Here is a 22,122-nt window from a genome sequence, read left to right on the forward strand (position 1 = left end):
ATGAGACAGAGCCCAAGGAGACCACTGATCCTCAAGAGGAGGAAGCTGGCTTTCCAGCGAAATGATCCAGCTCCCTCACAGGATGAGCCAGATGGACCAAAACGCAAAGAAGCATCCAAACCATCAGGTGGCCAGCGCTTTCCTGATGGCATCCGCATGATGGACCACCCCACTATGCCTGGCACGCAAGTGGTAGTCATCCCTAAAACTGCAGACCTTCAGAGTGTTATTGCAGCACTCACTGCTAAAGGGAAGGAGTGTGGTCCTCAAGGACCCAACAAGTTTATCCTTCTGAGTGGAAGTGGCAATCTAGAAGATGGTCCGGAGGAAGGAAGCACCTCTGGTAGGAGTAGCATGGCTCTTTTCAGACGGCCAGAGAAAGCATCCAAAACGGACTACCTTCTAGATCCTAAGTCTCTGACTACAATTAAACCATGTAAGTAAATGTAATTCATGTTTATTTAATTTAATATTTTTGCTCAAAGAACCACCACATGTCATGAAAAACATCCATTGATGGAAGAGCTATTCACAAGGAACAGGTACAGGTTATTCTGCACAATCATTGTTTTTCAGTCAATAAGGACCTGGATTGCTGTCCACTAGATGACAGCCTGACTAACATCCAGTGGCTTGGGAAGATGAGCACAGACGGCTTAGGGCCAGATGCTGCCAAGAAGGTTTCTGACAAGGAGAATCATGATCCATGCCCACAGATACACCAGGTTTGTGTTCTGTCTCTTGTCACTGGAGTGGGATTGTCACTAGGCATAGTACACAAACCCTGAACCTCAAGGAGGGTTTACTGATACATTGTTGTTGCAGTAGTCTAACATGTTCCTGTGTGTTCTCCTGACACATTTGTTTACCCAGTGTGTTTGTCACACCAGTTTTGCCCTCAGGTGTGATAGTATACAAATAAAGTTTTAGGACAACTAAGACCATACAAACTTGATTCATTGTTTAACAGATTTGAGGCAAGCAAGCAAAGTCTATTGAGTGTACCAATATGAATAGAATGAATGTGAAAAGTATTCGAAATAGTATGCTACATGAAACAATTTATGAAGTTTGTATTGCCCAAGTGAAGTATCTAAACAAGCCAACCTATTTTTTTTCCTTCCAAAGCCACAAAGTAAACAAATGGAAACCGAAAGTGTTATCAAAGACCCCTTCTCAGAGAGGCCACCATACTCGTACATGGCAATGATCCAGTTTGCCATCAACAGTAAAAAGAACATGAGGATGACTTTGAAAGAGATCTACACCTGGATTGAGGGCCACTTCCCATATTTCAGAAATGTGGCCAAGCCAGGCTGGAAGGTAACCCATTTACTAAAACCATTTTGTCAGGTGTCCTATACAGACAATGTTGCGGTCAATTTCCTTTAAAATAGTGAAAATACCACCGCTCATCTGTGATCAGACTTAGCTGAGGTGCTGGAACTGAAAAAAATAACAGCATCCGCACACTCAAACACTGTACACATTTGTTTTGTTTATTGCGAGCTTTCTGTCATAGACCTTCCTCAGGCATAAAGTAGACAAGTGAATGCAGTGGTATAAAGGGTTCAAACAACATCACTTCATTTTAGCCAATGCACAACACCTGTGTCAAAAATGTCACCTAGTGGCTAGGCATCAAGGGAATTGTAGTCTTAGATTTAGTGGACTACAAAAACAAGTGTTCATGAGACAGGAAACACCTAAATCAAATATTTACAATATACATAGCAGGACAAAAAACTATAGAGAAATGCAGACGTCAGGCAGAAGCCATCATATAGCATAGAACATATAAATCTAAAGTAATTTATTCATAGCACGACACTCGTGTCAAAATCCTCATTTAGACCTAGGGGTTGTAGACTTCCTAGGGTATGGATCCAACTTTAAAAAGGAAACTTGCATTGCCATGAGATAATGATCTTATTTTGATTCCCTCTATGTCCCCCCCCGCCAGAATTCTATTCGCCACAACCTCTCCCTGCATGGCATGTTCACCCGTGAGACGACCCAAGATGCCAAGATATCCTACTGGACCATCCCACCAGAAGCTAATCGATGCCTTACACTGGACCAGGTTTACAAGGTGAGCATGTTGAAAGAACCTGTTTATTCTTATGTCAAGTTTTAGCCACTGACCGTCACAACTCTCCAAACTCTTCAACAGACCACACATGGTTATATCTGTGCGTATCACTGTCTTGTTTGCGTTGTTGATAATAATGTATCTTTGCCACTGTCACATCTTTCTTGGTTCCCTGCCCACCAGACTGGTATCGACCCATCTTCCTCGACCTTCCCTCATACGATGCAGGTCTCAGACCAACACGTAAGATTGTTTTTACCTTTCTTTCCCTCTGAAGCAGTCAGCCAGGGAGGACAGGACATGACAGGACAGGGCAGGCAGAGAGGACATGCTTTTCCATCTGGTCTTGATTAGCTCGAGTGGACATTTTATTGCAGGAGCAGATGATGCAGAGAGAGGCAGACACACACATGACTTTACTTCATTACCTCATAGAAACTGTAGTCAGTCAGCTATACCTTTTCCCCCAGGTCTAGCTTATTCTGTCTTCATGTGTTGCCTTTGAGAGGAGTAAAGGATTAAGGATCAATGTGTTGTATTATTATGAACATCTCAATTGTCTCTCAAGCGTGAGAAGAGAACGGTTCCTGAACTCAAGAGAACAACAGCTGCAAGTGCCCCTGGTGAGTGAGAGAAAGACTTGGGACTAAGTGGGGGGGAGCACAAGCAGCTGGAAGATTGTGAAATCTGGAAAGAGCTGGAAATGAAGGTGTAAATATTGTCTCATGAAGTTTTTTCCTCCCTCCTCCCCATGTTCAGAGAGGAAGATGAAGCCCCTTCTTCCTCGAACAGACTCATACCTGGTCCCCATCCAGCTCCCCATCACCCCCTCCCTCTACCTGTCCTCGGCTCCACAACTCTCTCTATCGGCCCCCCAGCTGAAACCTTGCTCTTCGGGTGGGACTAAGAAGGTCCGCATAGCTCCCAAGGTAAAGTCTTAATCACATTTGTTTGTTTTGAGAAATAATAATAGTAATACATTGGACTCATGTAGCTTTTCTAGACACTCAAAGACGTTTTACAAACTAAAAAGATTGAGTAGTAATAATAAAAAGAAACAAAAGAGAAATAAAAGAAAGTATAGGGGTCTAATTAAGTTTTTGATTACTAATCTAAATCTAAGTGCAGGACAATCTACTCTGCAATTGTATACTGCAATTACACCTAGATTTCGGGCAGAGAAGCGGCGAACAAGCAACGCCAGCGTCTTCTCTCAACTGGCATTTTTTGAAAAGTGAAATAATTTGTTTTGAAAAATCACCGAACAAATTATTTCCTCCATATGACGAGTGTTTGTTGTGTTATGTGTTTGGCAGGTGACACACGCGTACGTCCCCACCGTGATGGTGTGTGCTCTCCCCAAGGAGCAGGTGAAGGACGAGCAGGTGTGTGTTTCCCTGTGCATGCAGTCCCCCGGGGCCGTCCCACCCACCGCCAAGAGAGAAGTCAGCAGCTCACGCCGCAAGCAGCGCCTCGTCCTGCCCACCAACGAAGAGCCCGTGCTCCTCTTCCCCGACAGCACCTTCTTCGACTCTGGCTTTGCTTCCGACGGGTCGGCCTTCCAGAACACACGTGACACTGAGCTGGACCCCCGACCTGGCCCCGACAGCCCCGGCAGGGAGTACTCCTTCAAGACCCCTATCAAAAGCAGCCATCCGGCCTCTTCCACCCCCAGCAAGCCCCCCACGTTGTTGCCAGAGCCGTGGAGGGAGACCCCGCTGGGCAAGGAGAGCCGCGGCGTGCTGGACTTCAGCCCCATCCGCACCCCGGGCCCCAGCTTCACCTCGCAGCTCCACGACTACACCCCCTTCAGATTCAGCAGCACGCCCTTCAAAGACCTGCCCCTCTTCAACTCCCCCAGCGAGCTGCTCACCTCCTCCGGGCTCTCCGCCGGCGCCGCCAACTACCCCCCGGGCGGGGGACGTCTGCCGGGCTGTTCCCGAGAGCTCCAGGTCGGGGGCCCCTCCTTAGCCAACCAATCCCTCACAGAGGGCCTGGTCCTGGACACCATGAACGACAGCCTGAGCAAGATCCTAGTGGACATCAGCTTCTCTGGCTTAGAGGACGACGAACTGGGCATTGGCAACATCAGTTGGTCCCAATTTTTTTCTGGAGTAAGCCTTGCCTTGCTCTGAGCTTACCCTCCTCTCCCAAGTTCTTTCACCTGGGGAAAACATAGGCCAGAGTCTGAATACCAAGCTCCTCACATATCGTCTTCCAATCTACATGTGGGATTTCTTTCTGAATTTCAGTTTCAAGTTTTCGTCTTTGTCACTAACTCCGTCACTGCCGCTTTCTCTTATGCTGTCTCGTGTAGGTAGTTTCTTTCCACAAGCTACCAATATTTTGACTATTATAATTCACTGCCTCCCACCATAGTCTTGAAGGAACTGCTAGAAAAGTAGATAAGTATTGTATTTGCGTACATAGCCTATGTATGTTTGATTTGCACATTTGTAATATATTTAGCTGTATTTAAATGGATACATTAACTGATGAACCAGCGACACACTACCATGCTAGATTTGAAGTCCTTATGCCTCTGCTGCATACCTACAGGAGTTGCCATTTGATCACCTTGTAACCTGTACACCACGAACAAGTGGAGAGGATGTGGTCAAATGAGGAACAAAAACGACGTTGTCTACGCCCCCAATGAGGCTCAGTGTTTGCGGTCATATCAGTACCGTACATAAAAACAAGCATGTTTGATTGATCAGTAAGTCAACACCTATTTCAATGCACTTTTCCAAGAGACGTTCTAGATATGACACTTCTCATCAAAGTACTTTGTGAACTTATCATCAATGAAATAATTATAATTAATTAATAATAATTATAATTAAATCAATCAATAATCAATGCATTTTAGCAGTAGAGTGATCAGCTATGTATGTAAAAGCATGGTGTAGGGGTGATGCGTTTTCTTCTGATGTATCGTACTGTGTAGAAAGTAATCTATCGGAATAAAAATCTTTGAACAATTTTAGTCTAGATTAGAGGAATACTCATTTTGACCAGAACAGTTAACGATTGCAGTACCTTCATATGAGAGAGCAGGAGCTGAGGAATCGTTTGTTCATGACCAACCCAAAGTGATATGTAGCTTTGTTTCATTCTTAATTCTGTCCGGTTGCTTGCGATTGTATGCAGCAAGTTATCTGTTTGCTGTTGTGTTGAATATCGTGCCATAGCCATGGGATTGCTGGTGTTCGCAATGTGATAACATACCTCCACTGTTTACATCATTCCATCAGTGGTGTCATGTTACGGTTTGAATTTATTTTTCGATAACATTTGGGGTCTACAACTTTTCAAGAAAAGTGCCTTTTTATTTTTTGGGGGTGTTGGGTCGCTGCTCCTTACAATACATACATTGTTGGGGTTTTGTGTCAATATTTGTAATGGTCTTCCTCCACTTTGACTACCCACCCAGTCTCCTCATAATCATGTTAATGATTAACTGACACAAGCATTCACACCACGTACTTGCAATAACATTCTGGTCAGAATTTATCCAAAGACCAGATGGCACTACTGCAGAGATGGGAATAGTTGGTCTTAGTACAACACCTATTTGGGATGTTTTAGCAAAGCACATCAGTTTTGTAAATCTTTTGTATCTGTAATTTGAATAAAGGGGTAAGAAATCAGTTTCTCTTGTTTTATTTATGTAAAAAAAAGAAAGAACTATGAACACCTAACAGAATACATCTAACATCACTAATTTTCATTTTTGATTGAATAAAGAAGAGTTCATTGATTATTTAGTCAGAATGACATGGCGGTATAAGCCAGCTATATGAATCTACAGGGTCTTCAGTATGTCTGGACCTCCTGCTGAGCCACCTCAAGCAGGATCTGGAGCTTCTCACTGCAGGAGTCTAGAGAGAGAGAGAGAGAGCACTGTTAGGGCTTTCACACCGGCGAAGAACCGTTCCGGTTCACGTTCGCAAACCAAGTCTGGAACCGGCCAGTGCGTTCAGCCCAAATCTCCCTAGGCACTTAGGCAAAGATAATAATTATACATTTATTTATATAGCAGCTATCAATACAGTGTTACAAAGTGCATTACAAATGCGCAGATAAAACATGCAAATAAAAACAAAAATATACTGTAAGTAGGAAAAACAGTAAAACACAACACATTAAAAACAAGCTAGTCGATAAAAAGATCTGAGAGGATTGGATAGGTGAAAATAATATTACCATATCTCCACCCTTAACCGATAGGGGTGATGGAGTTCTTGCCACAATCTTTACATTTGGTTCATAATCTTAGGTCTCTACAGGACCCTATAGGGGTATGGGGTATATAGGGTTTATTTAGAATTCAGGTTTGGTGTGTCATGACAATGTTGAATATTGGCTCATGACAGCCACAATTATAACACACACAACCTCACAGAGGTCAATTCATTTCGATGGCAAGTTAGCAATGCAATAGTATCCGTCACAGATGTGAAGTGAACACGGCTGTGTAGATGGGAGTCAGAGTCGTATAATGTGTATTACTATTAGCAGTTGAACGGGCTGGCAGACATCCTGAAGAAGTCACACTCTCACCATTTTTCAATTCCTTCGCGATTGTAATGTGGCTGAAGAAACCACACCCTGACCATTCCTTTATAATAATAATAATAATAATAATAATAACTTTATTTGTATAGCGCTTTTCCTGCAAACACTGCAGCTCAAAGTGCTTTATTCATTATATAATCTTAATTGAATTATTTTGTTATTTATAGGCAATATTAAAAGGATGGGTTTTTATAATCTTAATTTAATTATTTAGTCATTTAAAGGCAATATTAAAAAGATGGGTTTTTAGTCTTGACTTGAACATATTTGCTGAGGTTGCATCCCTAATGTAAACTGGCAGTGCATTCCACAATTTGGGTGCATAAAATGAGAATGCAGCCTCACCAAATCTCTTATTTTGTACATGTGGTACACAGAGAAAACCAGCGTCAGAAGACCTGAGAGCTCTATTGGGCTGATATGCTAGCAAAAGGTCTTTCAAAAGGTCTTAGCGATTGTAATGTGTCTCACACCTTATCCTTTGTTGTGAATGATATTTAAAGGAGAGGGGCAGCATTATTCTTGGAGTTTTGGGTTAGGCCCGTCACAGACACCATTCTCCTGTGTTGTCCTTGAAGCACGTATTGTGTGGTTAGGACTTACAGTCATATGTTGCTTTGAAACTGTTACATTGGCTATTTTGTTGATATTATATATATTCTCATTTTCAGTTAAAACAACACAACATCATCGTGACCAGGTTATCACAGAGTTTACCACCAATGTCTGATGTTCACATGCATTGTTAAGGAGAGGTTGAGAGAGGTCATCAGCTACTGCTATAGGCAGGAACGTAAACTCCTAGCAAGCCGATTTATCTTAACGTGAGGGGGCGGTGAATTAGCATTTTGGGTATTCTTAATGGAATCTAGGATCCAATATGATCGATTGTCATACAGGGATGAGCAAGGCATTGTCAATCATTATTAACCATGGAATGTCTTTTGGAGTCAGATCTAACATTAACGTTAAGTTGGGTAAGCTGGTCATGTTGACCACTTGACATAATCATTGGGAATAAATGGATGTCTTATGTTTGAACCGTCGTCTATTTTTCAGTGTTTTCATTTTGTTAAGTCGTGACGTGTTTCCGGGTCCAAAGTTGGCTGAGGCGCTCTCTTCGAAATGCCTCAGTAATAATAATAATTCATTATATTTATATAGCGCTTTTCCGAGGCTCAAAGACGCTGACAAATATGGGAAAAACAGGAAAGTATTGTGTCCCTTGTTGTATGAATAGATCCATGTCTAAAAAACGATTGAACCGTCATTCTACCGCTGTAGTACACTGGTACTCTGGTGCGGGGAATTTCTGGTTTGGACCCGGAAATTGCTAAACGTCACTTTTGATGTCAGACTTAACAAGCGAATAGCAGCCACGTGACTCACTGAAGGTGTGTCTCCATCGGGCTGGCAGGCGGGAGCGCGCCACGGTCAGGTAGTACACAGGGACCCCAGTCAGGGTGAGAGCACAGCTGCCCCCCGTGTTCCAGGGGTCCGAGTACAGAGACGTCCCCACAATGGCGAAGCACACCACTGTGAAGGTGACCGCGATGGCTGCCGGCACCTTGAGAGGAAAGGATAGATATGGTGATATTAGAATTATAAGGTTCCATCTCAATTTTTGTCAAAATGTAGTTTTTTACATGTTTATTAAACAGTATTATTTTACTTTGAAAAACAGTACCGCTTGCTCACTTATATTTCAATGAAATAGGCAGGCTTGCTTTGATTTGATGCACTGTTAGCACTGTTAGCAGCATATTTACACTGTTAGCACTGTTAGCAGCATATTAGACACACACATACATATATGGCCACATACACATCGACACAGTTTGTCACAGCACCTTTATTGAACTAGACATCGCAGATGACGGTGGGCTTATTGTATTTTGACTTGTAAATCAGTCGATACAGCCGCCATACCGTGACCTGACCAGCAGGTGGCATTATGGAGCTGCTGTATCGACTGCATCGATAGATCGACACTTTTTCCAATTTAATTTTAATAATAATTTAATTAATTAATCATTTTAATAATTTTGCAGACGCTTTTAATCCAAAGCGATTTACAATTACGAATTACAGGGACATTCCCCCTGGAGTAACTGAGGGCTAAGTGCCTTACTCAAGGACACACTAGTAGTGGTGTGGTTTCAGGCGGGATTCGAACTCACAACCTTCCGATCACAAGTCCAACTCACTAACCATTAGACCACCACATCATCACTAGTTGTAATGGGCTGAAGCGCTAACAAGCTGCTATGTTAATTAGGACTTTATAGTCTTCAGGTGTGGGAGCCAGGCAGCATGTAGCCTTTATAAACCTCACAGACTCAGGGAAGGTATTCGCTCTTGAGGAGCAGAACTACAGAAGTCGTATCATGTATGCTGTGATGGTATTGCTGAGAATTGCGCTAAATTTCTGGATCCTCACAGGTTTGTGTGTAATAATTAAACTTGATGGTTTTCCATGCTGCATTTGGGTGAAATGGCACTTCTGTCTTGTTACTTAATCATTGACACATTTCCAAGTCTTGTTGGATGACACTGAGCGCTGTGTTCCCCATATGTTCTAGCACTACTCTCTTACGATGACTCTGGAGAGCTGCTTCAGCCTGTGGACGGGGCCAACGTGACTTTGGACGGGGCCAACGTGACTTTGGACGGGGCCAACGTGACTTTGGACGGGGCCAACGTGACTTTGGACGGGGCCAACGTGACTTACGACGGGCCCAACGTGACTTACGACGGGGCCAACGTGACTTACGACGGGGCCAACGTGACTTACGACGGGCCCAACGTGACTTACGACGGGGCCAACGTGACTTACGACGGGGCCAACGTGACTTACGACGGGGCCAACGTGACTTACGACGGGCCCAACGTGACTTACGACGGGCCCAACGTGACTTACGACGGGCCCAACGTGACTTACGACGGGGCCAACGTGACTTACGACGGGGCCAACGTGACTTACGACGGGGCCAACGTGACTTACGACGGGGCCAACGTGACTTACGACGGGCCCAACGTGACTTACGACGGGCCCAACGTGACTTACGCCGGGGCCAACGTGACTTACGACGGGCCCAACGTGACTTACGACGGGGCCAACGTGACTTACGACGGGGCCAACGTGACTTACGACGGGGCCGACGTGACTTACGACGGGCCCGACGTGACTTACGACTGGCCCGACGTGACTTACGACGGGGCCGACGTGACTTACGACGGGGCCTACGTGACTTACGACGGGGCCAACGTGACTTACGACGGGGCCAACGTGACTTACGACGGGGCCAACGTGACTTACGACGGGCCCAACGTGACTTACGACGGGCCCAACGTGACTTACGACGGGCCCAACGTGACTTACGACGGGGCCAACGTGACTTACGACGGGCCCAACGTGACTTACGACGGGCCCAACGTGACTTACGACGGGGCCAACGTGACTTACGACGGGGCCAACGTGACTTTGGACGGGGCCAACGTGACTTACGACGGGGCCAACGTGACTTACGACGGGCCCAACGTGACTTACGACGGGCCCAACGTGACTTTGGACGGGGCCAACGTGACTTTGGACGGGGCCAACGTGACTTTGGACGGGCCCAACGTGACTTTGGACGGGCCCAACGTGACTTACGACGGGCCCAACGTGACTTACGACGGGCCCAACGTGACTTACGACGGGCCCAACGTGACTTTGGAAGAGGCCAACGTGACCGCTGAAGGTGAGGCCCCCTCTACTGCAACGACCAATAGCAACCTGCCGGTGGACAACAACCTCACAGTGTTGGTGACCGGGGGCAACCTGACAGTGGGCGTCCGACGAGGGTAAGGCCTGTTTTATCTACTTTTAAGTCAATTCGTAATCTTATTCCTGAGTTCTCAAATTAACTTTACGTTTGTCTTGATTACTGTCGTCATTCTCTTTTTAGATGAACGGAACTGAGATCTCAGAAGTGTATCTGGTGTTTTATTTATTCTGAATAACATATTTTACTGAACACACTGAGCCTTTGGATGGTTCCTTACCTTCAATGTCTATGGGCCAGGAGAAAATGTAATTCATGGTTGAGTTGTTTAAATAGTATTGGCTAACATTTGCCAAACAATGGGAGGTTTGGGTCTAACCCCCTCATGATATCCACCTTGTTTCATCAGTCTTAGCTTTATGCTTTGCTTCAGAACCAGCATACCTTTTGACTCCATCTTCTGCATGTTGCTAAATGAGTTCTAACTAGTTAGGTATACCAAGAGTAAGAAACTATGCGGTCTAATTTAGCTAAATCTACGTTCCAATGGCTAAACCTCATACGCAAGCTGCTTTGAACTACAACCTGTCAATGAACAATGCAGAAGACCATTTCAGTCTATGCATGTTTGTGGGTAGATGCTTAAGTTGGATACTTTACTGACCCTTACCTAATTTTAACCCTGAAGCCTTGTCCTTGTGGTGGACTGAGGTTTTATGCAACTACAGTATGTTTTAATCAACACATAAATCCTGTAATAATCTGCAGAACATATTCCTACCACTAGGTGAAGCTCACACTAACTGACATTCAGAGAACCAGTTCCAGGCAAAAGGTGCAAACATCTGGCTAGCAGGCTATAGAGCAGGTGCCCTGTTAAAACCCCTGAATATTAGGCACAGGTCCACCATGGACCAATCCAGGGTCTGACATTAATTAGGCCCCTATACTTTCTTCTATTTACCCGTTTCTTTTTATTATTACTACTCGATCTTTGTTGAAGTTTGTAAAGCGTCTGTGTCTAAGCGCTATATAAGTCTAATGTATTATTAATAGAATGCTGATTGATGTACATCTGTTTCTGCATTGAATATTATTGCACAGCGTGCCCACATTTTAAAATGTCTGATTGGCTGGCCTGGTTGTCAATCACAACATTTACGGACCAAAGGCGATTGGAGGAGATGAGAAAATTGATGGTTGAAGGTTGAGTGAAGATATAAGATTTAGAGTGAAGAGATGGCGAAAGATGGCTCATACAACGCCTAGTAAGTTTTGTAATGTATATCTTCACTCTTCACACACTTTTCTCATCTCCGCCAATCGCCTTTGGTCCGTAAATGTTGTGATTGACAACCAGGCCAGCCAATCAGACATTTTAACACATTTAAGAACTGGCCAGCCAGCCAATCAGAATTCTGGCACATTTCTAGCAGGGTAAAATGTTTTGAGAGAGAAGAATCAAATGTTGCCGGTCAAGCAAATGTTGACTATCAACTGTGCTGCGTGCATTATCGACTTAAGCAGACATGCAAATAAACAACTTTTATTGAGTACAAAATCGATTTTCCTTTGCGCAAAATGTATTTTCTTTTGCGCAAAATAATATTTTTCTCGAAATAATTATGCCACATAATTAACTCCATACTTCGATTGCAGACTCAACGCGCGTGCAGAAAGATGCCACGAAACTCATGTCCGGTAGCTTTCTTTCAAGGAATTTCAAAAATAAAACAATTGAATTTCAAAAATTTCCGTAAAACAATTGTTATTTCTCGCCAATAGAGATGCGGCGTGAGAGCGTGAGAACTGGTTGAAATGCGTGAGTCTCACGGCGATTGCGTGAGACTTGGCAGCTCATTACTTAGATGCCGAGTTTAGAAGTATTTGGTTAGGGTCTATGTAAGCATCTGACTTCAACTGTACATTTTCCATACGCAACGACAAACAAACCAAACGTCCTGAGGCTCAACTTGATAAACCACCACAATACACTATGTGCTGTTTCAACATCATTGCCTATTCGGTTGTTAAGTCGTGACGTGTTTCCGGGTCCAACGTTGGCTGAGGCGCTCTCTTCGAAATGCCGCAGTAATAATAATTCATATTTGTATAGCTCTTTTCCGAGGCTCAAAGACGCTGACAAATATGGGGAAAACGGGAAAGTGTTGCTGTGTCCCTTGTTGTATGAATAGATCCCAGTCTAAAAAACGATTGAACTGTCATTCTACCGCTTTAGTACACTGGTACTCTGGTGCGGGGAAGTTTTGGTTTGGACCCGGAAATTGCTAAACGTCAGACTTAACAACCGAATGGAGTAATGTAGATCACCGTTCCGATGCTCGCAGGCCCAGACTGATTGAATGTGTCTTGTGACTGCTGAGGTAGGCTCCTTTCAGAACGGTGTGGCCGAGGGACAGATCGATGCAGCGATGCAGCCACTTTCCTCTATACGTCTGACAGTGCACGTAAACTCTGACGTGTGGGTCCTCCTGAACGAGGTGAGCTGTGTGTGTGTGTGTGTGTGTTTCTGTCTGTATGTGCATGTGATGTGTTTTTGCCTATGATTCCATCATTGTTAGGGTTTAAAGTGAGAGCCCGCCTGTGACGCTCTACACTTGGACCGGCATTGCCCTCTAGTGGACAATGAGTTATTAGTTTTCTCCATGTGCCTCATCACCGGCTGCTGGGAACACACAGACGATGTTATTTACAAGCAAGAGGAACATTGGATCAGCCTCCTTTGGGATTGCATACTGTGATTAATAATGTGTATTTGGAGGAGAGTGGGTCTTTAAAAATGTTGATTGTCGACACAATGGCAGACTGAACTATACAGAGCCGACAACTCTTGATGTATTTAAAGAGTTGTAATATATTATATGCCACTGTTGGTGTTTCTGGTCTCTATAGGAACTATGGGGAGTGAGGAATACTGCACTTAGGAGAGAGCAATCACTCCATAAAAGAATGTATTGTTCTACAACGGGCTGTAAATAAAGTGACTATTCATTGATTGTGGATAACAGACCAACTGAGCAACAGGTCAACTGCTATACATTTAATGCCTGTGTGGTGTTATTTGTAAAATGTTGACATTTTTGAGTTAGTAATTCATAAAATACAAAGGTTCCATCTCACAAAACATAATGGAATGTAAAAACTTTGATGCTCAATATCTCTGAACTACCCTAAACGGAGATGGAACCTTATCATTCTAAGCTCACGAAATGATGATCTGGTCATTTATGAATACAACACTGACCTCCTGCAGGAGAAAGAGTCCAAATAATGATTGCTTCATTATGGACTAGTTAAAAGGAAAATGTTCACTAGAACAATGGACCAACTATTGGCAGTGACATGAGTCATCGTCATAGCAACCTTGAAGGGTCTGGGGTGGAGGGGGAAGCGGTAGCGATGAATGAGCATCCCCGTGGTTGCCAAGGCGATAAAGAACCATCGAGAGAAGGAGGCGAAGTTAATGAGCTGGTAGATCTCTCCTCTGGCCACCATCACTACCACCAACGGGTACTGCAGGGAAATGGGCAACACAACCATCGTGACTATCAATCATAATAACTTTTTAATCATAATAACTTTTATTTGTATAGCCTTTTTCCTGCAAACGTTGCAGCTCAAAGTGCTCCAATCATTATAGAATCATAATTATTTAGTAATTTAAAGGCAATATTAAAAAGATGGGTTTTTAGTCTTGACTTGAACATATTTGCTGAGGTTGCATCCCTAATGTAAACTGGCAGTGCATTCCACAATTTGGGTGCATAAAATGAGAATGCAGCCTCACCAAATCTCTTCTTTTGTACAGAGAAAACCAGCGTCAGAAGACCTGAGAGCTCTATTGGGCTGATATGCTAGCAAAAGGTCTGAGATATTCTGGTGCTATGCCAGTGAGAGCTTTATAAACAATGCACACATTCACTCACATCTCCATGATGTGGCATTCCAACAGTACAGATGCACTCTATGCAACAGGTCTCTGATGAGGTAGATAGTGTATTGGGTCAGTACTCTACGTACCAGCAGCAGCACAGCAGGCAGTGGTGTCTGTCTCCGGATGTGGATCATTGAGAACAGTTTCGGCCAGTGGCCCTCCCTGGCCCCTACAAACAGCATCCTGTACCACAGACACACACATGCACATGCACACACACGCACGCACGCACACACGCACACATGCACACACGCACACACACACACACACACACACACACACACACACACACACACATAGACAGAGAGATCAGTTGTATGACGAAGTGTATTCTGTCGTGGAAATGTAAGTCCAAACCACTTGGTCCTTGGTGAGACTCTGCAAAGATGCATGTCCACAATATGTTTTCTTTCGGTTTATATGACTAAATGGTTACAAGCGTAGCCCGTAAGACAGAGAGCCCAGAATACAGTTAGAATACACATTTTTTATACCTTTCAAACCTCCCCTCTCCAGGTCAGGGTTGTCACAAGTTACTATCCTTGGGGTCATTTCTGAACAAGCAATGCTTCTTCTAGAGGGAACCATACATTCTTATCTGATGGGAACTGTTGGAACATGTTCTCCTGCATCTGTTAGATAACTTGTTTCTTCTCGAAGGTAGGGAAATCGTGGGAAATGGTCCACAGGTCAAGGCTGTGGGGTCATATTGAGGCCACGGTACAAAGGTACAAAGGTAACTACAAAGGTAACTCCTAGGCCAAAAGGGTAGCACCTTTCTGAGTAGAGCAAGGGGTGAGGAGAGCAAGGGGTTACCAGTTTCTCTAGTCAGCACGCATGATTAATAATTCTCATCTAGGGATTACATGGTTGAATCAACAACTTCATAAATGTTTAATCATCCATAACATTAAAGTCAACAGTTAGTATTACATGGTTTGTTAAACAATTAGTGTTACATATTCATATTTGGCCATTCCGATTCTGGCTCTGAAGCTTAGTGAGAGGAAATGGGAAAATGACCTGGGTACTCCGAAAAAGCCTCCGTTTAGCGCCCCGAGACAGGACGCAGCTACCAGCACAGGAACCACAGAGGCGAAACCTGTCAGGGCACGGTTGGCGAACGTCTGCAGAAACAGATGAGTTTGAGGGACATGACATTCGCCTGATGTTCACACACATTACCGCTACTTGTGAGCTTAGAATTAGGTTCTATCTCCGTTTAGGGTAGTTCAGAGATATTGATCGTCAAAGTTTTTACATTCCATTATGTTTTGTGAGATGGAACCTTAGTATTTTATTGATTACTAACCAACAAATTTAAACATTTAAAAAATAACACCACACAGGCATTAATAAACACCTAATGGGTCAGATTATGTAAAAAAACTCAATTTTGGCAAAAATTGAGATAGAACCTTATAATTCTAACGTCACAAACTGTATTTGATCTCTTTGGCTTTGACACTGTGGTGTGTCACTAACCACAGCTACAGCCTCCGACACCAGAAGCTCCTCTGCCGTCATCATGGTGTAGTACGCCACGTTAACCAGTACGTAACACACGGTTACGGTCACCATGGAGAAGATGATAGCCAATGGGATGTTTCTAGGAAAAAATAGAGCAAATGAGTATGAGGCATAACATTCTTTGAAATAACGTGCAACCACACATTGATGTGACACCTGGTAGTATGTTCGATATGAAAGTAGATGAAGTACCTATTTGGATTGATAACCTCCTCTGTGACATAATTGAGATAAAACCTTTGAGAGAGAGAGAGTGAGAAAGGAGAACAACTTTGCATACAGATTTCAGTGGACAGCGATACAGATACACTGTATGTAGCCTACTATTCATGTCCATACCATCCACCGTAGGCATAGAGACCAGAGAAGAAGGCCAGCGGCAGCTTATGCAGGCATAATGTCTCCGCTTCAAAGGAATTCTGGAAGTTTTCTGTCTGTCCTGAGGAGGGGGAAGAGGAATAAAGATCATGCCCTCAAACACTGGGTGTCATTAAAAGAGGCCATATTACCCAATCGATCCCAGTTACTGGCGTGACTTCTTTTGTCATTGTGCCTCAGACATCTATGTTTGTATTCACGCACTCAAATCAATGTTTCTGGTGATAAAGGCAGTAAGGTTGTAACTGCATACCAGTGGAGGCTGGTGGAGGTAGAAAGGAGGACAGAGGACAGGCTCATTGTAATGTATGTAACACTATCGATAATGTTGTACTTTTATATCAGTTCATACTGAGAATTGAAGTCTCTCTACATTTTGGCGATTCTAGCACTCAAGGAAGGCCCATTTCCTTCCTGTAAGAGATGTGCCAAGATCTGTGGCGCAGTGAATAATTCTGACTGTGGACAGGGCCCATAACTTGCGCAATCACAGATTTGTATAATATGATTGGTTCCCAAGAATAGTGACCTCATGACCAAGGACAGCTCTATAAATATGAGTTCCGCCCAATGTTGGGGGCTTTTTGTCTGCTATTTTCTCTCTGCGCTCATGTGACTTGGCTTAATAAAAGGCCTCTTTGGAGACTTTATCTACTTTAGCTCGTTGTGCTTTATAAGGTTTACTCAATCTATTAAGAATCAATTGAATCCACAACAATACCATTCCCTATTCCATTAGAACAAGCCTGTCCTCTGATTTCTACCTCCACCAGCCTCCCCTGTTAACTCAAACACATCCGCCCCCACCTCTGGCTAACGCAATGACACCAGGGACGATGATCAGGACCAGGGCGAACATCTTGATCACCGTCAAAGTGACTTGGGTACGAGTGGCGAGGGACACGCTCCAGCAGTTCACCGCCACCACGAACGCTAAAAGAAGAGATTGACGTACCCGTAAAGCTTAGTTCAAAACCGCCTTCCGTAGAAACCATACATACATACAGTTCACAACATGAGACGAGTCATAGACGGCACTCTATGGAAACCCGCACGGAATCCAGGTAGAAAAAGGAAGGAGAGCTGCGTCACTCACTCACTCCAAGGATGCTAACCAGTTTGATCACCACGGGGGGCGCCACGCAGGGGGAGAAGAAGGGCTCCACCACGTATTGGCCGAACGCCAGGGACACATAGGACGCCACCGCTGGCCTGCAGCATCCACATGGTGCACAGGTCATGAAAACAGCAGACATCGTATGACATTGTGTATAACTCTAAATATATCTCTGAATCAAAATAGATGATATGAATATATATGATATACAGTATATCGTGACGTTAGAATTATAAGGTTCTATCTCCGTTTAGGGTAGTTCAGAGATATTGAGCGTCAAAGTTTTTACATTCCATTATGTTTTGTGAGTTGGAACCTTAGTATTTTATTAATTACTAACTAAAAAATGTCAACATTTAAAAAAATAACACCACACAGGCATTAATAAACACCTAATGGATCCGATTATGTAAAAAAAAATCAATTTGGACAAAAATGGAGATAGAACCTTATAATTCTAACGTCACGAAGATCCACAGCTACCATTAACTGACCTGATAAATATGAACTCAGCCCAGAGGCGTAGGAAGGCAGGCAGGGGTCCCAGGGTCTCTAGTAGGTAGGTGTAGTGGCCCCCTGACTTAGTAAAACTGGTGCCCAGCTCCGCGTAGCACAGGGCCCCTAACACAGGACAGGGATAGATAGTACTGGCACATTAATACATTATAGATTATACAGTATTTTACTTCATATTTGCGTAAATATTCCTACAATTCCTACTACCTTTCGTTGTATGGGTATTATATTATTCCTAACAGTTACTGTGTGCTTTTATGGAGAGTTGCAGCATAAGCAGGATCACTCTCCCTGACCTGCCCATAGGCCTACTGCTAATTTGATCTCTTGAATCGGTCACTGTGGAAACTAAATCGAAATCTTTAAATCTGTTGCTTTAACATGTCAGAAATATGAGAGGATTGTGAACCCCCTGAGTCACATGACTCAGCTAAGTGAACACATGCCACACGCTTACATGCTTACTGTGGAAATGTAGGTTGAATATAACTAAGCTTTTATACAACAGTTCTACAGTGCGATTTATTAGTTAACAGTAATAAGCGACAACAGATTACTATTTGTTTGTTTATTTAATCATAAAAATAAACCAAAAATATTTCCGCAACTGAACTTCAAATGGACTGTTGCCTAGTAACCTGAACACAAACATGTAGTCTAATTAACGGTCATTTAGTAGAACATCTGTGCGGCGGAGTGATACATATAGTTAAAAGTCCCAGTGCTGTTATACTGTATATCAGCACTCATGGGAATGCCTCTTGTCCAATCAAATTACTTGGTCGGAACTAACTGTTGTATAATAGACTACAGTTCCATCTGTTGACCAGGGGAGGCTGGTGGAGGTAGAAGTCAGAAGACAGGCTCATTGTGATGCATGGGATGGAATCAGGAACGGTATCCAAGAAAGAACGGTACCGTTCCCCATTCCACTCCATCCATTTGAATGAACCCGTCCTGCGATTTCTACCTCCACCAGCAGCCTCCCCTGCTGTTGACATAGGCTGGAGTAGGTGCATGTGTTACGGTACATGTGAGAAAACTAGGGTTAGGGTTAGGTGCTAGGGTGACTTGGTACATGCCGGCATGTCTAACCCTAACCCTAACCCTAACCTTAACCTTAACCCTAACCCTACCCCTACCCCTAACCCTAACCCTAACCTTAACCCTAGCACCCTAGCACCTAACCCTAACCCTAGTTTTCCCACATGTACCGTATTCCCACATGTACCGTAACACGTAATATGCATTCTGTGTCTGTTCTATGTGAAATATGATTTCATCCCATTTGAATAGTCTTTTAGAAAGAAATGCTCCATGTGAGCTGCAACTCTTTTATCAATCTTGTATGTAATAGCCCAGCTCTTTCAATGTTCAACGAAAACAAACGGGATTCTTACCGAAGGTAGAGAGAACCCCCGCTAGTGCCCACACCACCAGGGACAGTCCCACACTCCCCGTGTTCATGAGGACCCCTTTGGGGGCGATGAATATGCCGCTGCCAACCACCGTGCCAATGATGAAACAAGTGGCGGGCAGCAAGCCTATCGTTCTCCTCAGGTGCACCGCATCCTCGTCCTTCTTCTCTTTCACCTCCTCATCCCCCTTTCCCTTTGTCTTGGCTCCATCCATGCCTCTGCTGCCTTGAAGGGGCACTCGGAAGACACCTGTCTCGGACAGGAAGATGACATTTACTGGAAACGAACCGACGACGTCTTTTTCGGCTTTACAAAAACATATCGTTCATAGCTGACACTCCTTCTGTCCGATGGTGACTGTTGTAAAACCCGTTGGAACTAGCTTTCTCCAACGAGGGCAACCATCCTGAATAACAAGGGAACAAAGCCTGCAGCCTTTTCAAGCTTCAACAACACAAGTAATTAAGGCAGTTTAGAGGCCCCCTCTCTCCCTCTCTCTCTCTCTATCGCTCTCTCTCTCTCTATTTCTCTCTTTCTCCACTCTCTCTCTCCCTCTCTCTCTCTCTCTCCCTCTCTCTCTCTATCGCTCTCTCTCTCTATTTCTCTCTTTCTCCACTCTCTCTCTCCCTCTCTCTCCTTCTCCCTCTCTCTCTCTATCGCTCTCTCTCTCTATTTCTCTCTTTCTCCACTCTCTCTCTCTCTCTCTCACTCTATTTCTCTCTTTCTGTGTTTGTGTGTGTGTGTGTTTGTGTGTATGGCTGACTGACTGGATGAAATTGACTGTGTGCACAGCTTGACACAGGAATCTAGCATGGGGAGAGAGTCCCCTTGTCTTGTAGAGGCAGCTGTACTGATGACAGGAGGGCTGTTTTCAACAACAATCACCTCCATTAGAACCACATGACCTGATTTATACTACCTCTTTGTCACCTACAAGACATGTGTAAAATAAAAGACACAGAGTGCAAAATAACAGCATCCACACACTCAAACAAATGTAGTTTATTGCGAGCTTTCGGTCATAGACCTTCTTCAGGCATAAAGCAGTCTGCTTTATGTTTTTTTGCACAATGTTTGTGTGTGCGGATGCTGTTATTTTGCACTCTATTTGACACTCTTCAGTTCCAGCACCTCAGCAAAGTCTGATCACGGATGAGCGGTGGTATTTTCGCTATTTTCAAAATAAAAGACATGAAATCAAAACAACATTTTTCAAAACACAACATGATGTAACACATACGATTTGAAACCTGGAATAGGGTAAGATACTTAAGTTACCTGGACTAGGGGGTACCTTCTTTAGTGATACAGGTTTGGCTCCAGCACCTAGTGTTAGGGTTAGAGTTAAGGTTTCCACCAACAGAGAGGTCTGGTACTGTAGCGTTATCTGTGTTTGAGGCATTCCTCTCAGGAGCAAAGTCACAGCAGTGTGAGATCTCTCTCTCTCTCTCTCTCTCTCTCTCTCTCTCTCTCTCTCTCTCTCTCTCTCTCTCTCTCTCTCTCTCTCTCTCTCTCTCTCTCTGTAATGGAAATGTAACCATACGGTCCTCAGGTGAGACAGGAAACCAACAAGATGGTACACAGTATTTACTCGTTAATAAGGTTTAATCAAAATAGTTTGCAAAGTATTGACTTCTTAAACAACACTACACAACAGAAGTGTCATGAGAGCTGTCCTGGCAAGAAGCCCTGAATTCTGGTTCTCACCAACATCTTATACTCGGACTGGACGGACAAGGTCAGCCGGCCCCCCTCCGAGGGTGGCGTGATTTACAGACAATGAGCTGGTGTGTACCTTATCTTTCTCAGTACTAGCAGATGGGCACACTATCTTGTCAAGTGGCAGATTTAGCACATTCTGTACTGAGAAGTAAGGTAAGAGTTCATCAGAACACAATATCCAAACTTGCATTCATGTAGAACTCCAGAGTAGTTAGATCAGATAACATACTGTTAACCTCTTAGTCTATGACGTTAGTACAGGAACAAATCAACTTAGGATATATTGATTATACACAGGAATAACAGGAAGACGTTAGAGCATTTTTAGCCATTACACTCTCTCTCTCTCTCTCTGAGATAGATCACACATGAGAAGCTCAACAGCAAACTGTCAGTGGCCTTTCTTCTCTCCTTTCCTTGTTTGCGCTTGGCTTACAGGGGCTGTCTGAGTAAATTCATCAGTGGCTGGACTGCTTGTTAACATTCCTTTACACAGCAGGTAACAAAGGCCGTTAATAAGTGCTTTTGTATTTCCATTTGACATGTTTTGTCATTACACGTGTGTGTGGCGTCATGGGGGCTGACAAGCGTTAGAGAAACATCAATAACAAGGCCGATATGAAGAAAGATAGACGTGGACACTCGTGGAGTCTCACTGTAACATGGTTTTAGACTAGATTCAACTTTATTGTCATCGCAGAGTACAAGTCCTATACAACGAAATGCAGTTTTGTATCCAACCAAAAGTGCAAATATTGATATAAAGGGCATAAATAGAACCAGAATGGTAGTGATAGGTGACTATGCAATATACAGTATGTGCAGAGGTAGTGAACAGTTTAGTTTAGAGTGTGACAACCCTCTCACGAGGACCAGGGGAATATGCACACTCGCGAGCTAGAGAGATGAGGAGACAGCGGATTTATTTAGCCTCATCGGCATATTTATTCTTTTTTTTTGTAATCAGTATTTTATTGAATTTGTCAATTAACACATTTCTTGACTTATACAATTTTTTTATAAAATGGTAACAATATCACCGAATA

The 22,122-nt window shown here is 43.7% G+C and overlaps 2 protein-coding genes across 2 annotated transcripts; one reads left to right on the forward strand and one right to left on the reverse strand.

The window, feature by feature from the left end:
• Nucleotides 1–4,227, forward strand: LOC308164370 (forkhead box protein M1-like; the record flags this gene model as incomplete). The annotated part of the gene is made up of 8 exons (XM_080538474.1): nucleotides 1–436; nucleotides 577–725; nucleotides 1,129–1,323; nucleotides 1,964–2,092; nucleotides 2,276–2,335; nucleotides 2,661–2,715; nucleotides 2,852–3,021; nucleotides 3,409–4,227. 8 exons carry the CDS (start codon nucleotides 1–3, stop codon nucleotides 4,225–4,227), a joined length of 2,013 nt encoding a protein of 670 aa, XP_080394600.1.
• Nucleotides 4,228–5,911: 1,684 nt separating this feature from the next.
• LOC308164371 (cystine/glutamate transporter) lies at nucleotides 5,912–19,568 on the reverse strand (the record flags this gene model as incomplete). The annotated part of the gene is made up of 12 exons (XM_080538475.1): nucleotides 5,912–5,976; nucleotides 8,063–8,240; nucleotides 13,825–13,974; nucleotides 14,482–14,578; nucleotides 15,419–15,522; nucleotides 15,881–16,004; nucleotides 16,118–16,162; nucleotides 16,265–16,364; nucleotides 17,111–17,236; nucleotides 17,400–17,515; nucleotides 17,915–18,041; nucleotides 19,337–19,568. The coding sequence occupies 12 exons, from the start codon at nucleotides 19,566–19,568 to the stop codon at nucleotides 5,912–5,914; spliced, it is 1,464 nt and encodes a 487-aa protein (XP_080394601.1).
• Between the last annotated feature and the right edge of the window lie 2,554 nt (nucleotides 19,569–22,122).

This window comes from Nansenia antarctica (genome assembly GCF_963989245.1).
Source record: "Nansenia antarctica genome assembly, chromosome: 8".
NCBI classification, from domain to species: Eukaryota; Metazoa; Chordata; class Actinopteri; order Argentiniformes; family Microstomatidae; genus Nansenia; species Nansenia antarctica.